General features: G+C 46.1%; 1 protein-coding gene across 1 annotated transcript in view; it reads right to left on the bottom strand.

Moving 5' to 3' along the window:
- The window catches only part of EDEM1 (ER degradation enhancing alpha-mannosidase like protein 1), a 131183-nt gene extending 114182 nt beyond the window's left edge, over nucleotides 1-17001 (bottom strand). The window contains exon 1 of the mRNA XM_078661665.1: nucleotides 16467-17001. Coding sequence (XP_078517791.1) covers nucleotides 16467-16819 — 353 coding nt within the window. The 5' untranslated portion in view covers nucleotides 16820-17001. The remainder of the gene's footprint in view (nucleotides 1-16466) is intronic.
- Between the last annotated feature and the right edge of the window lie 581 nt (nucleotides 17002-17582).

Below are 17582 nucleotides of genomic sequence, written 5' to 3'. Positions count from 1 at the left end.
AGAGAGGGATGTGGGCTGGGCGACAAGAGAGTTAGCAGGCGACAGGGTGTAGTGAAAGCATATAGAGGCAGCTGTTCCTATGCACAGGGCGTCCGGTCGCTTGTCTTCAGAGACAGCAATGGAGTGAGTCAGCCAGTCCCACCACACCTGAAGTAGTTTATGAATAATAATAAACTTAGTGTCACAAAATCAGCCACCAGGGACTCACTCTTTAAATTGGGCTGCATTCACATTGTAGCCAGATGTTTGTTGTAATTTGCTGTAATGACACAAAACTATTAGTATTTACTTAATTAATCTGGAGGCATAAAAGTAAATTATTGAGGTGGGCGGTCACATGCTGTCTGAACATGCAGGCTGCAGGGAGAGATGCAGACTGTTTTGCAGCTAACACTGCACCAAAGTTCACTTTTACACAGTGTGCAAAGCACAATAGCAGTGAGAGCTAGGAAGGTCCTAGCTCATGTGACGCCAGGCGGAAGGAAGGGGGTCCCCATCACCTGACTAGGAAGGTCAGCCCCCTGTATTGCGATTTAGGAGGGCAGGCCGCTGTGCACCAATTTCAGTAGTGTTTCCTGTTCCATTACTTTTCCTGGTAGCAAAAGCTGAGTTGCCAATCAGTCTTCTCACAGCCGTACCAACAGACCCTTGCATTGCTACCATCGCAGTCACGCCTGTATCTGTCTCATCTCTAACACGGTGTAACCAAAGCAACTTGGCTCACCACTATTATCCTACTCAAACATGAGCAGAGAACATAAAATCCCTTGAAGCAGTCTGAAGATCGGAAGCAAATGAGCATGTGCTTAACAGACACGTTATATGCCGCATGTGTAAAATGGAGAGTTCTAATGTTGATATAAGTACAATGAATCGAAATATGAATCAATCGCTTTGTAATGTTGATTCATATACAAGCTCGTTGATGTCGCCTTACAGTTCTGAGTTTATTTACCGCAAAGTTTCCCAATCCCAAATGGCTGCTGAAAGACGCGCTGCAACCATGATTTAAGATGAAGAGTGGCCAACATGAGACGGGTGCCATGCTGTTCTTAAGCAAAAAGAAACAAGCTGGTGCATGCATATTTATTTTTAAAAAAAGAAAAGAGAGAGAGAGAGAGAGAGGGCCGCCTGTAACGGGAATGGAGTTGATAAAAACTCATTCCCCGCTTACTCGTCACATCGTAATGAAAGCGCCAATGGGGATAGGAGGATGGCATAGAGAGAGGAGGCAGCTGCAGCCCAGGAGACGGAGCGAAGAACAGCTGTTCAGAATAAAAACAAACTGCGAGGGGGGATGGGGGGATTGGTGTTATAGGAACAGCATAAGAGATTACGTGAACTGGGAGCAGTAACGAATAGAGAGCGTAAAGGCAAAGTAGTGCACTGAAGCAAAACATATGGCCCATAGTAAAAGGATTCATGTAGCAGGGGCAGTCTTCATGACGGAACAAAACAGCAAAAAGCAGGTCAACGAAAACAAGAGGAATTTGTAAAGGCAGTCGAAACAACCAATGGAAAGCGACGGGCATGTTTAAGGCCCATAGACTGAATACAACATGTGGAAGACAGCGCATATGCTGCCTAGGCGAGACCTAAAAAGGGCCATAATGCATCTAGCGCTAATGCCCCCAAAAAATTCAAATAAAATAAAAGAATTTGCCCTGGCGTGTGTCAAGGTGCTTTCTTAAATTAGTTTCACCTACACTGCAAAGCATATGCACTTCTGTACAGAATAGCTGCAAAACACTGCCAATAGCTTATTTACCTTTCAATAGATGAGGGAAAACAGCATTCAGGAAACTTCTTAAGATCTTACTATTTTTAGGTCTCGCTGGAGTTAGCATCCGAAGGATGCGTCCAGCTAGAGACGTATAGCTGCCCGTCTCGGGGGAATTAGGGACAGGAGGGTGTTACGAGCTTTTCGTGTGGATTTGGGTGCGCGCACGTCCAGCACGGCGCCGTGCACACTGTCTTAAGCACACTGTCTTAAACACGGACACCCGCAGGGAGGGAAAGCACACGGGGGGGCGCGGCTACCGGCAATGTGCCCCGATGCCCCCCTCTGCTACCACAACACCGGCCCCACTTACCGGTAGGCTGCCGGTCTGCTCTGGATCTCCCGTTTTTAGGGGCTCCTGCGGCGGCATCTCCTCATGTAGCGCGGGGCTCGCTCCATCATACAGGAGCCCCGCGCAGCTCCACCGGCTTCCCCTTCACCCGGGCCCCCTCCTGGGACCCGGGGCTTTCTGCAGCAACTCCGGTCTCCCTCCACAGCATGGGAGACCGTGAACGACAGCTAAAGTTTCCCCCAGGCAGGGGGAAGCGGAAACCTCGATCAGGCCCCGCCCACGTCTCCTCCGTGTTTGCCTGTCTTCCTGCCTCGGCGGCCGCCAATGACTGCGCGGCCCCGAGCAGGGAGGCGGGCACAGCATCTCCCGTCCACAGTACAGCGAGGTAGGCTCTCGCTTAGAGAAATCCATTGTTTGGAAGGCATTGCACCCGGGGATCTTGTTCCATAACAAAGCGCTGCATTTCAGCTTCTCTCCTGGCAGAGGTCACAGGAGACAGCCAAGCTTCTTCCCGCCTTGGCACCAAAACAGCTGGGGAAGGTGATCACATTAGCATATCTATAGATTCTGGGAAGCAACCCCGCCCCCCATTGAGTCTCCCCTCCCATTCTCCCCCAAGAGACAAACTTTAAGAAGCTGAGAGGGCTTGGGGGTCACAATCCTACAATCCTGAGCGAAAGCAGAGCAAGATGGCGAGCCTTCTGACTCTGGCAGGTGGAACCAGCGAGGAGAGGGGGGTCCGCAGGGACCCCGGCACCAGCGCAGAGCCCGAGGTATGGCAGATCTTCATTCCGGTGCTCTCCCTCTCGCCCACCGTGCTGGGCCTCCAGAGACACCAGGGTGCACCGGGGCCAAGGAGCGCACCCGAGAGCCGGCCTTTAGGAGCCAGAGGATGAGAACCGATGACTGTACACTAGAGGGCAGCCCCGTTCACCACTGACATCTGGGCAAGTGGGCAGGCTAAGAGGTGCACATTCAGTGCCACATAATTATATGCCACACAATTACACTCTACTGAATACAACATACACTCACACAATACCACTCAGTGCCACGTAATTATATGCTACATAATTACACTGCGCTCAACGCAACATACATTCCAAATACCACATCATTACACACCACATAATTACATTTTACTGAATGCAGCACACACTCCACACAATACCACTCAATGCCACATAATTATATGCTACATAATTACAATGCAACATACACTCCAAACAATACCACTCAGTGCCACATAATTACACGCCACACAATTACTTTACTGAATACAACATACACTCCTCATAATACCACTCAGTGCCACATAATTACATGCTACATAATTACACTGCACTCAATGCAACATACACTCCAAATACCACTCAATGCCACATAATTACACTGCACTCAATGCAACATACACTCCAAATACCACTCAGTGCCATATAATTACAAGCCACATAATTACACTGTACTCAATGCAACACACTCCACACAATACCACTCAGTGCCACATAATTATATGTTACATAATTACACTGCACTCAATGCAACATACACTCCAAATACCACTCAGTGCCACATAATTACACGCCACATAATTACACTCTACTAAATACAGCATACACTCCAGACAATACCACTCAGTGCCACATAATTATATGCTACATAATTACACTGCGCTCAATGCAACATACACTCCAAATATCACTCAGTGCCACATAATTACACGCCGCATAATTACGCTGCACTCAATGCAACAATACACTCCAAATACCACTCCGTGCCACACAGTTACAAGCCACATAATTATACTGCACTCAATGCAACATACACTCTAAATACAACTCAGTGCCACATAATTACACGCCACATAATTACACTGCACTCAATGCAACATACAATCCAAATACCACTCAGTGCCACATAATTACACGCCACATAATTACACGCCACATAATTACACTGCACTCAATGCAACATACACTCCAAATACCACTCAGTGCCACATAATTACACGGCACATAATTACACTGCACTCGATGCAACAATACACTCCAAATACCACTCAGTGCCACATAGTTGCACGCCACATAATTACACTGCACTCAATGCAACATACACTCCAAATACAACTCAGTGCCACATAATTACACGCCATATAATTACACTGCACTCAATGCAACATACACTCCAAATACCACTCAGTGCTACATAATTACACGCCCCATAATTACACTCTACTGAATGCAACACACACACTCCACACAATACCACTCAGTGCCACATAATTATATCTATCTATCGCCCTCACTCTATCAATCTATCTATCTATCACCCTCACTCTATTTATCTATCGCCCTCACTCTATCCATCGCCCCCACTCTATCGCCCTTTCTCTATCTATCTATCGCCCTCACTCTATATATCACATCACCACAACATCACTCAGCACCACCACAGCATCACTCAGGGGCACCACAACATCACTCAGCTCCACCACAGCATCAATCTGTGCAACCATTCAACAACAACTAGTTCAAATATGTTCTCTCAATGTTTCAAGCTTTATTATAAATGTCACAAAAAAGATGTTAATATTTCACATCTATTCTTGGATTTTCGTCACAATAAAATACACTGAACATAATCTTCACAAAAGTTATTTACAAAACTTTAAGCTATTGCCATTATAAATTACAATAACTTTTATTTAAGTATTAATTATTAAAAAATAAATAAAAGCCATTTATTTGTAATATCAATACATGTAAGTCACGTAAATAAAACACATATTGCATTACAAATGCTATAGGGGTCACATTTGCGAAAGCTATACCTATTAGCATTGTAAATGACAAAGCTATTAATTTCGCTATTTTCAAAACCAACACAAATACAAAATTTGTCATTTACAATACCAATAGCTCAAACTTTCCTAATGCGAGACCTATTGCATTGCAAATGCTTGTTTAAATAAGTATTCAGCATTTAACATTTATTCTATAGGACCCAGCATGAGATCTCAATGGCAAAAGTGAAATCAACAGCCAGGTTTAATGCAGCAAACAGTTCCACATACAGTTGTGCTAAAACTGTAGCATTTCTGAGCAAACACGTGGATTAGTGAGAAGGGAAGGACAAAGCAATGCTGTAAGTGTGTTATAGTTTGATGCATGATGCAAATCAAATAGGTGGATAGTACATGGCAGTCAAAGGATATCTGCAAAGGAATGTCTTCCTAGATACTTTTGTAAAACTTGCCGTGTTCAAATCCCAGGCTTATTGTAGAGATTGAAATCATCTATACATTTGTCCATAGTTTTATTGCATTGGACTGGAGCAGCAGCTGAGTCCATTCACACTGGTAGACACCCTGTAAATCGTGGATAAGAGTGGTTGTGCAACAGCAGAGCCAGTTCAAGACTGTTATATGCTTTAGCGCGAAAGAAAAACTGATGGGGCATTGTCTGAATTAATGTCCGCTACTAGTGACTACTGGAGAGCTGTTCTACTGGAGAAGAAGCAAGACTTATTTGCCTATGGCAAGTCTTGTCTCGGTCTATAGAGTTGTCTAGTGGGTAAACAAAATTGGACTGGAAAGCTGCCCTTTGCGATTTCCAGTGCTAGAGATTAGTTTAAGCATATTTCCCATCACCTTCATGTTTGTTGCAGTAGATACCCCAAGTGCACGAAATATGCAGTTATGGCCCTGTCCTCACTGAGCTAATGGGGAAACTATTCCTCGCTGAATAGGTCAAGTAGATTGAAACAAGGCTGTGGCTGTATGTGTCCCAGACTTGAAAGGAACTGACCTGGCTGTTTGGGCTGAAATAATTATAAACAAGCATATGCTGGTCTTCGTATAAAGTGGGGTTAAAATTATTGACTGGAATGCAGCAGAGGAAATCACTAGTGGTTCAGAATAATTAAAGCATTCTTTCCATCACCTTTATTAGGCTCCAGCTCCAGGATGTCAGACATGTCATCGATGTCCTTAAATGTTGTAACCATATCTACAGGTTTTAAGCTCATCAACGCCAACTTGTTGACTAAAAACATTTAATTTTTACCCATTGTCGTCAGATCTTGACAAGACCTAATTTTGTACTACCAGAAAGATTTCTTCGATGCCACAATCAAAAAAAGGCAGTATCTTAAAAGACCACACAGTGATTGCTGTCACAATACATCTGCAGCTCAGACATGATGATAAAAAAAATGCTTTAAAAAAAAAAAAGAGAAACATTCTAGATTACTCATTGCTGGGAACTGCTAGAGATGCATGACTGGGTAAAAGGCTGGTATTTTTCTCTACACTGGACGGATGACCCCTTTGTTGGGAAACAAATGTCCCCTCCATGGTTCTTGCACAGAATGCCCGACTGCATGCATCCAATGTCTTGACTTTAATTGTTTACCCTGGCATCACACTTTTCTAGCATATATGTAGAGGCCTAGGCAAGTAGATCCTGGGCATGTCCTGTGACCTGGAAAGGGGCAGCAAGAGTGCGTTCAGTCGATACCAGTGGACTTTTGTCCCAGTCAATGGGTTTAGTACATAGTATGGTGGCGGCAGCATATCTTGGTTTAAAAATTAATAGTGTGGCCAGACCTTTTTATCATAGTCACTGGAATTGGAGGCTAATGTAAGTTCAGCTTTGATGTACTTATCCAATCCTTTGCACTAACTTCCCCAGTGTGAGTTAAGCATGCTGATGTGTGTAGCCTGCTCAGCGTGTAAGAGTGGGCCTGAGTAATAGAGTAAAGTAGGATCCATTTTGGATACCTCTAGCCTAGTCTTGCACAAGACAGAGGTTAGTGTTGTGCTCTCAGATATTGAAAGTGTATGCTCACATTTCCCAAGCTCGAAAGAGGAGAACTAGACACCGATGAGTAGGGAAACTAGACAGGGCTCCTTAAGTTATTCTTTGAGGTCTTTTGGTTAGCAAAGAACTGCTAATTAATTTTCCTAAATGGTGCAATTTGGTGGAGGATAAGTGTGAGATACCCAATTCCGTTGTGAAAGAGGAGGAAGCCTTAAGGCGAGTCATGAAGTTTTGTCTTTTGTGATTACTCTTTCAGTTTGGCTGATGACAGCCAGGTGGAGAAACCTCACAGCTCTTTTTGCCTCTGTTGTGAGAGCTCCAACCTATGAAATACCCTGTGGTGGGACATCACTCTACACAAAGGTAGTGTCTAGAAAGGACAACTTGTAATGGTAACCACCCAAAAATGATCTAGTTTCTTAAAGCGAACCCTATCTGCTAGTTGTGCAGAGAAGTGGGACCCCACTAGTTGTTCCAAATCTTAGTCCTCTAGGGCCTGAAAACGAAGTTCTCTACAAGGTACTAGAAGAGTTTCTGTGCAATCAGGGTGTCTGACAGCCAGTCTCCCAGAGGTGAGGGAGACATCACCTGAAGCCTGGATCTCTTGCTGGAGAAGATATGTGCCCGTCCAGTAGAGCCTAGACGCCGGCCTACTGAAAAAACGTAGGAGCCAGCCTACCCTGCAGGAAGAGAGACTGTACTGGAAGAAATAGTGCAGCCCTGGTGGTTATGGGGCCCTCATAAGAGCAGATTGCTGGAGAGCGATCTGGAAGGACCCAGGTCAAGGGCCATCATGATTCTATCAGCGATGCCAGACAGGAACTCACAACTCTACCATTGCTCAAAGACAGTCCTGTGAAGCTGCTGAAGATGCCCCAGGCTAAGGTGGGGATGCATCTATCCAGAGATCGCTCCGTGTAGGGCTGCAGCAGATGAATTTATATCAGACCTGTTTAGCACTGCCTGCCCAGTACTCAGTCCATGTGGAGCTACAACTGTAAAAGTTCTAGCCTGCTTTTGTGGGGTTAATACTGTGAATTTGTGATCAGTCCATGTGGGGTAGTAACACCCCAGTGTTGTAAGGCCCCGTCAGGGGCTCTCTGCCAGGACCAGCCTACCCTAATGTTGGCACGTTATATAGACCCAGAGGTCAATGGCACTCCCCATCAACTGAGTCGGGGTCACACAGAATCTAAATGGCTTATCCCTGTTCCTGAGAAGTAAGGGTAAGTGTTTCCCGAGCACAGTCCACAACAAAATTGGAAGAGACTGACGAATACCTTGCAGTGCACCGACACTCAACCAAGTACACGGTATGCCCGAGGTAACGGGCAGGGCGGGCCGGTACTGAACAAACTATGACTCGCCCTAGAGCAGGTAATAGCTGAGAAACTTTGTGCAAATATAGTTTTTGGAGGACATTTAATCTAATCTACACTTGCCCAAAAAGCTCAAGTATCATAAATCTTATATTAGGTTAGCTGGAACTATAAAGTGCGGGTTATCACCCGGTAGGGTGTCCAGGCTCTGAAGAAGGTGTTTAGGTGTGGGTCTGCAACACTGGTGAGTGAGTTGGCCATGGGTAGTTAGTTGATGAACCAGGTCTTCAGCTTCCCAGGGAGTTCAAGAAGCAAGGAGTTCATTGCAAGTTTTGGGTGTGAGGTGTTGAAAAGCTAGACCTCCCAATCTGCTTTAGGGGATACAGGGGTGCGTGCAGGAGTGAGGCAGCGCGCAGGTGTCTGGTGGGTTGGTGGAAGTGAAGGCGGTTATTAAGATAGGCTGGTCCTATGTTGTTCAGTGCCCTGTATACATGAGTGAGGAGTTTGAATTGACAAGTTTGTGAATAGACAGCTACTGAAGCTGTCTGTTGTGTGGAGTGATGCGAGTGCGAGATGGGATGTCTAGAAGGAGTCTTGCTGCAATTTATGGATAGTAAGAAGTCAGAGGTTAGAGATTCTGGCATACATTGCATTGCCATAGTCTAGTCTGCTTGTGATGAAGACTTAAGTGACACCTGAAGTACCTGACAATCAATCTGAAGATTTTTCAAAGCATGTTGAGTATTTGGAAGCAGGAAGAGCTTACTGCGTGTTCCTGTGCTGCAATGTTTTTCATCAAAGATGATTCCCAGGTTTCTTGCATGGTTGGTTGGTGTAGGTGTATGACAAAGCTCTGAATGCCACCAGGTAGGGTGCCAGGGGGAGTTCCTGTCCTAAGATCAATACTATCGTCTTGTTGGAGTTCAGTTTCAGGCAGTTGGTTTTTATCCACTGTGCTACACTGATAATGCATTTGGTGAAGTTTGTTCTGCTGGCAGTGGTCTTGTCTGACATTCATAAGAGTTGGGTGCCAATGGCCTAAGAAATGATGGGACTGCTGTGCGCTCCGATGGCGTCGGTGATTGGTGTCATGCAAGAGTTGAACAGAGTTGGGCTGAGTGATGAACCCTGGAGGACTCCGCAGATCAAGTTCTTGAGTCTTGATGTGTATGGTAGGAGTATGTCATTCGTGTGAGGAAGGAGCATATCCAGTTGAGGGAAGGACCTTGGATGCCTGTGTCGTGAACTCTTCTGATTAAGCTGGAGTGCGATACTGTATTGAACGCAGCTGAGGTCAGGCGATATAAGGTCGCCTGTTTCTTAACGGTCGAGTATGGTGCGGATCTTATCTGTGGCAATGAGGAGTGCTGTCTCTATGCTACGGTTGCTTCAAAAACCGGACTGGGTGTGGTCGAGTAGGTAGTACAGTTCAAGGTGGCTTGTGAGTTGTTGGTTGATTGTCCTATCACTTTGGCTGGGTACAGAGCAGGAAGATAAGACAGAAGTTGTTCATCTCAATAGGGGTCGGCTGAAGGCATTTTGAGGAGGGACGTGACTGTTGCGTGTTTCCAGGCTTCAGGGAAGGTGAAAGATGTGATCGAGAAGCTGATGATGTGGGTAAGGAGTTGGCCAATCAGTAGTCCTTCCATGATGTAGATGCAATGGGAGCAAGGGTTTTTGGGGACCTCTAGTGGACAGTTTATTATTGCAGTGATATCTTCCTCAGTGTTTCCAGTTCGTTAGGAGAGTGTTTTGGCTGGTGATGGGTAAGGTGTCGATGATGTCCCTAGGGTTGGGTTGTTCAAAGTTACTGTAGATATTTTCGATTTTGCTATGAAAAATTGGAAAGGCTGTTGCAAATTTGTTTTTTTGTTTCATATATGTCTTGTCACGTATAACACTTAGTCACCAGTCACGACCTTTGCACTTTGCATATTCACAGCCTATGTACATTTGACAGCATATCTGATTCATTACAGAAACTTAAAGGTTGAAACATTGAAAAAAAACTTTTCAAAAATTGGGATAATCAAAAACGTGTTCATTCTTTTATTTGTGGTCAGTGTACAATTTTTGCACATATCCTCCATGGGATACTATGACTGTATGTATGCATTAAGTACTATGTTTATTTGAATCGTTTTTCTCTGACAGAACCATTGTTGTTTGTTTAATTACCCGCCCAGGTTCTGAGGTTAACAGGGTTACCCCATTACACTTAATTGTAGGTAGATCCGGCATCGGCTCCATGGTTGGATCGCCATTTTCTTTACAGTTGCTTGCAGTATCTTTTGGAGTCCCAGAGCTTATCAATGTGTACCCAGTGGCCTGTCTGTTGGTTTTGTAATGTTTATGAATTTTGATGTATAAGAGTGGGTCTGCCCCGGTCTTGATCCACTGTTTGAAGTAGGTGATGTTGTTGTCAAAGTTGTTGGTGGTGTTGGATTGGTCCATTTCAAGGGTGTTGTGCTGGTCAGCTTCTGTTATTTTGTTCTAGTTTTGGCTGGGCAAGTTGAGGCTGGTGGGTGCTTTGGCATGCGATGTGGAGATCTGCAAGTGTATGATGGAGTTATTAGTCCAAGTGAAGTGCTTTGTATTTGTTGGTGCCGGAGGCAAAGGCAGGATCTAGGGAGTGTCCTACGAGTGTTTGGAGGAAGGGGGGGGTCGATGATGAGCTCCAAAAGTCTGACGTGAGTAGAGGAAGGAATTGATGGAGTCGTCCAAGTGAAAATTAAAAGTCGGCAAGTAGTATGAAGTCCTGGGAGTTGATGGTGAGGGGAGCGATGAAGTCTGAGATAAGGTTGCTGAATTTTGGTTGTGGTCCAAGTGGTCTGTATGTTAGGGAACCTTTTTAGGGTGAAGTTGCTATTTGTTTGGAGGATGAAGTGCAGGTGTTCCATGAAGTGGGTGTCCGTGGTTGTGGAGCATTTGATTGAGTCTGAGATACTTGCAAGTCCACCTCCCAGTCAGTGAAGACTGTTTTGGTTTGCAATTTTGCATCCTGCTGGGCTGGCCATAGCGATGTTGGAAGATAATGACGGGTACAGCCAGGATTCTGTCAGGAAGAGGAGGTATGATGCCCTGTCTCAGATTTTCTGAGACAGCAGGTGTTGAGGAGCATGGACACAAGTGTCAGCAAAGAGCCAAGTATGGCGTGTTGTGGGGTGATGATCTGGGTGGGCGTATGAGTGCAGAGGTGTGTGTAGGGGGGACTGTGAGAAGTTGGCCTGGTATATGATGTTCACTATTCTAGTGAGCACCTTGCACCAGTCCAAACAACCCTTATGGTGATGGTTGTAAAGTCAACCTTATAGACCAGCTATCCTAGTGGTAGCATGGACAAAAGCAGTCTTAGGCTAAACTCAAGAGGGCATGTGAAGCCAGCTGTTTTACCATATGCAATCCCTTTAATACCAAATGAAAGGACACCACACAGGTTATATATTCAAACTATATATGTATTTATTTCTAAAACAATCCTCTGAACTCTTTATGAGAACAGAGGCACAAACGCATAACAACAAATTTAATATAGCATACAATAAGTTGCACAAATATGGATAGGCCCTGGTGACCCGCTAAACCATATACTAAAATAGTGGTATAAGAACCACGTCACGAACAATGGAAAGGCCTAGGGCCTTGGGAATCGCTGGGGCTACACTGGACTAACAGTTGTTAGGGAGCAGGAGGCCCACGGGATGCGGGTGCAGTGTCTAAATGCACACGCGTGCACACATAGAAGTCAATGGGTGTGTAAAATTAGAAAGTTAAAGAGTTAGGAGTCTTCCAACTGGACTAGAAGCTAGCCACTTGAAACTAGGAGAGTTAATCTTCACAGGAGCACCGCAGTACTCGCGTTACCTCACCCACAGGAAGCGGGTGCATAGGTCCCAAAGTGTGTCGGGTTTCGTCGTGGAGTTCTATGGAGCCTTGGAGAAAAGATGCTGCAGGCGACCAGGAGAGAAGAGTCCGGTTGGATCCAAGGGCGGATCAAGGATGAAGAGTACCTGAAAGCAGAGGGGACAGAGTCTAGGTCACTAGCCAGTGACCAGGAAGGAACCAGGAAGGAACCAGGCGATGTCAGGAGCAATCAGGTGATTTCGTGAAGCTTGTCTCTGCAGCCACGTGGACCAGGAGGTGTCGACGACGACCAGGAGCTGGATACGGACTGTCCCACCAAGGCTCTCGCTGTTGGCGGTGTCAGATCTCGATTCGGAGTCAACAGGCCTTGGCAAATGCAACCCACGCAGGAATCGAAGATGGCTTCTTACTCAGGCCAGCAAGGACTGAGGGGCTTCTCCTTCGCAGGGAAGCAAGGGCCAGTCTGGAGCAACCAGACCAGCAGTGTAGATTTCGGGTTTCGTCATCACAGAGGCCACTAGCCAACGGGCAAGTGACCGGACAGTCGCGTCGAGCAGGAAAATGCAAAAGGGCCCCACGCAGCACTCGGTGAGTGTGGAGAGGTGATCTTCGGTGCAGTTGGTGCTCGGGGCTAGGGCTTCTCAATCCCCAATGCACAACTTCGAGGGTGCCTCAGAAGTTGCACGGAAAGCAATTCGCTGGCTGGCTTTCCAAGATGGCCGGTCCCACGTCTCACGTCGCCTCCACGGGTCTCAGCTTTGCTGTGGCTGTGGATCGGGCCGAAGGAAGTCTGGAAGTCCGGGTCTTGTCAGGCTCTGTGTTCGAGCTCCGGCGGGAGCAACGACAAAGCAAACCGTTGAGCGCTTGATGGTGCCTGCTTACACAGGGTGGTCACTCCTGGACCACAAGGGAGATTCTTCAGTCTTCTACGTCGAGTAGGATGTCGAAGGTCCAGAGTTTTGTATCAGAGTTTCAGTCACGATATATCTAAAGTCTTGGGACTCAGCTCCTACCTATATACCAAATCTAGCGGCTGGATTACCTGCTAGGTCCCTCCTATGGGTGGGACCCAGGAAGGGGGTGGTTACACCCCTTTCCCTTTGTCCAGTTTCACGCCAGTTTGAACTGGACTATGCATGGGACACCTTGTGTGCCTCAGGCAGTGTCTCATTTCATTCAGTCCTCCCTGCCCCAATACACTATAGCCTGTCTGGGGTGGTGCTAGCACCTCCCTGTGACAGGAAACCTATTGTCCAAGCCTCCCTCGCTGGAAGGACTCCCAGCAGCAGGAGGTCAGATTTGTGTCTGTGGCAGCAGCATCCATTTTGTGATGCGGAGGCTCTGGTTAACTTTAACCGGGATTAATGGAAGTAACATGTCTTCTCCCTCTAGAAGGCTGGAATGCAACCCCCATCGCCAGGACTGGCGAGGGGGTAGTATTCCAAAGCGTATGACACCTTACACGTCATGTTTTAATAAAGCCAAACCAAAGATAGCATCTAACCGCGAGGTTCATAATGCACTTAAGATTATATGGTATGGCAATATCCTAGAACAGCTATAAGGACATGGTTCCGAAAGCTGCAGACAGGCTCAGCTCATGCTAGAGCACCATCTCACGTAAAACCAAGCACTCGGCCTTCAGGATTGTTAAGGCCTGCCGTAGAAGTGACTTATAGGTGCATATGTGTCTGTATATAATGGTAGGTATAAGAATACTACACCTAAGCAAGGGGTGCTTACACGAACTTGCCCCAGCTGAGTGATCAGCCAGTTGTGTCAGTTTGGATGGCCAGCCAGGGGTGGCAAAAGATATGCTGCAGCCCCTGGTAGGCCTTGGGTGCACCTATGACCTGGGTACCTATAGTACACTGTACAGGGACAAATAAGAGTGACCCAAATCCAAATAAGTATGCACCTAAGGTACATGGAGTCCATTTTATAGAGAGAGCAGATAGTTGGCCTGGGATCCTGCTAATCAGGGCACCAGGCTAAGTCAAAAACCAGCTAAACACAAGGCAAAAAATCTGGGGTAACCATAGTCATGTATCCACCTTCCTACAGGGACGCTACAAGTGAATCAGCAGAGGAAGCAGGAAAGATTGTGCTGTGCTGTGCTGTGTGGAGCAGTGTAGTAGCAGTGGTATGTTGGGTGTTCTGGGTTGAGAGAATGGATGGTAGCTGCTGTGAAGTATCGGGAGCTGAACGGGCATGGGGTCATGGCACTGGGCGAGGTTCAGGCACGGACAAGCACGGATGGGCTTCCCATTGGTGCGGATGTGCCACAGCCACTATTAAGTAGCTCCTGAGAGGTTGGAGGAGAGCAGGGGGCAGTGGGTAGGAAAAAGCAAGGCAGACGACACAGGAGAGCAGGTAAGGACGAGGTAAGGGTGGGCAGGAGGGTGGGCAGCAGGGCAAGAGAGGAGGAGTGAAGCAGCACAAAAGGAGACTGAGGCAGATAGGATAAAGGCACATGAGGGGTTTAAGAGGCCCAACAAGACAGACAAGTGGGAAAAAACAAAAAAAATAAAGCACGTGCCGAAACACGCATAGATAGAGGACAGAAAAACAATAGCACAAGTGTGGAAAAAGTATGAAAGGGACTAGACTGGTGAGAGGACCAGTCCCAGGTAATTGGAGGACGAAGCTGGGCATAGGCCTGGGCTTATGGTTTACTGCTACTAGTTTGTACCGTTAAGCACTAGTGTGCAATACAGTATGTTCTTTTCTTGTAGGACAAGTACTGGCCAGGACATCCACTTAATTAAATTGTTGATCGACAGTTGAGCTTTGCGCTCGAGCACCCCACACTCTTTCCTTGAGAAGACTGTGACTTGCAATCACTACTCTAAGAGTCAAGAGCGGAATGGGTTGTAGTTGGCTCAGTTTCCAGAGCCATTGCAGGACACTCTGAAAAGAGGCAAATACCTCTGCTCTCAAAGGGCTGATGCGCCAGGAGGCGCATCAGCCCTGGTTTGCCCTGTGGCCCGCCCAAACAGAGTCTGACACCCTAGAAAATCTCTCCAGTAAAGAGTACATCCTCAGACTCATCCCTCACTGCACATCTAACTTCACAACATTCTTCTTTATCAAGGTTCAAACATCAATAACTTAACATGTTTCTCATCCAGCTTTTTCCATGCCAACACCCATTTAGAAGTCTTCCTCACTCACCTTCTTGCCATTTCTACTGAACTTAAACCAATCTGTGTGTCAGCGAAACCTTTGAGTGTCGCTTCTCACTGATTTACCCTACAACCCATCAAGATACTAATAGAATCTTGATTTTTTTTTAGGGTAACCAGCCCACCAAGATCACCTATTCAGACATTTCCTATCATCGCTGCTTCACGACACTTGGCAATCTCAACAATCGTGGAATGGGAAGACTAGAGTGTGGAAATGCCACAAGGGGAACATCATGTCTTATGGTTACAACTGCAGTGAAAATAGTGTAAGGTTTAACAAAATATTATCTATGTACCAGGAAGACATTGTTAAATTTATAATGAATGCACACCTATTTGCAATGACTGAGAACTGAATCGTTGAGTACATTGTTATTGCTGGATGAGGGAATAACTAACTAACTGTACTTAGACATTGTGCTGGAGCTTCCATGTCATTCAGTGGAATAAATCTCACTCTAAAAGAACAATCATGCTCATGAATTTTACTTAAAATTGTGGTTCACAACACCTACATCCTAAAATGTTAGAACATTAGTATTTTAGGGGTGTCCAGTACAGTAAAATGCACCATGAATAGACATTCTGCAATTAGTTTTTTGTCATTCTTATGTTATTTTCAGCAGTAAAGGAAAAATGCGCATCTGCATTCCAGCTTTACATAACGTAAAGTAAGGGAGAACAATAGTTATACTTTGAGTACTTCCAAAAGTCTATTTCTAAAATCAACACTCTTTTGAGAGGCCAGGGAGGAAGGAGTGGGGAGTCAGGTAAAAAAAAAACTTCTGGGGACGGTCGTGGACAAAAATACATATTCAAGGATTATCTCACTTAGACGCATCATAAAGATATTTAAATAAAAACTGCTAGAATCAAAACTGCTAGAATCTAATCGTCGATTTGGCCGCAAGAATGGTGTCCAAAATATAAATGTGCGAAACAAAATTTCCATTTTTGGGCTGCAGAATTACAAATCAATGCTTCAGTAACCTGGGTGATATGAGGACACATCTTGTATGCATGTCGTCACCCAGCATCTGCCACACTAGAATTCAAGGGTTAACTGCCCACCCCCAACAAAAAACACAATATTTGTAAAAATAAAATGAAATAAACTCACACACTGGTTGCCCAGAACAGTACAAGCCAATACACTGCACACAACTTGGCATTACAGAGGCCCTCAGTCCCTCGAATACTCACGGGTTCTCGGTGTCAGGGCCACGTCCCCCGCACAGCACCGGGTTGAGCTCGTCCTGTGGGAAGCCATGCCGCATGTAATTGTCATAGCCGAAGCTGAACATGCCACGGGCTTGCTCCCGCATCCGGTGCCGCAGTCCCGGAGGGAAGGTGCTGTACCGCCGCCCATATTCGTCCCCGTGGGGTAGAAGATAGCGTCCGTATGAGGGCGGGGAACAAGAGGGGAGCCGTGGAACGGCGGGGGAGATAGGCAGTCCAGCCCAGGCACCCCACCACTGCCCTATGCCCAGGCATAGCAACCAGTGCAGCCCGAGCCGCAGGAGCAGAAGCGCCAGCACTACAGAGCGCCATGGCATGGTGCAAATCTAGGGCCCCAGCTTCGCATAGCGCCTGTCACCGCGGAGGGAGAAGGGAAGCAGCAAGGCGCAGACTAAAACTCAGCACAGACAGCTGTCTACGCTTCAAGCAAAATACTAAACGTCAACACAGGGGCTGTGCACTTTTAACAATTACAACACTTCCTAGGTAGGCGAGGCATGGCATAGACATAAACATAGGACAATAACTTGAAACTGTGAACCGCCCCGCCCTTTGTGAGAGAAAAAACTTTGCAGTCAATGTGAGATTACGAATAGAAACCGGAAAGATCCGACCCATCTCTTAATATTGATGCTCTCTCATAGAATAGATGATCATACAAGTACAGTACCAGCTGTACCAAACCGACTCCAACATGGAGAACTACTAATGTAATAGTTCAAAGATGGCCGCCGCACATTTAGTAATTGCACAAGGGTACACCAGCCACTGTCGATTTGGTTTTGTAAAACAGTGCGTTTCAAGCCTCACTTTGAGTTCATTGCATCATTTTGGAGCTTCTCACCGTCCGTAAGTAGACTGTACTACCAGTCTTCAGACAATTGGTCAGAAGTGTGTCGACGTTCCCTATTGTGATTGGCCCTGTAACTTTCATTTCTGTCGTCACTCGACCTGGTTTGACAGCTGTCCTAATCGTCGTGGCACAATATTATTGAAATGAGAATGAGTGTTACAGCCAATTCAAACGTGCAAAGTAGTCAGTACTCCATTTGAAGAAGAAAGTCCGGAGTTCAAATTCTC

Source organism: Lissotriton helveticus, chromosome 9 (genome assembly GCF_964261635.1).
Source record: "Lissotriton helveticus chromosome 9, aLisHel1.1, whole genome shotgun sequence".
Lineage (NCBI taxonomy): Eukaryota > Metazoa > Chordata > Amphibia > Caudata > Salamandridae > Lissotriton > Lissotriton helveticus.
This window is presented reverse-complemented; position numbering and strand designations above follow the sequence as displayed.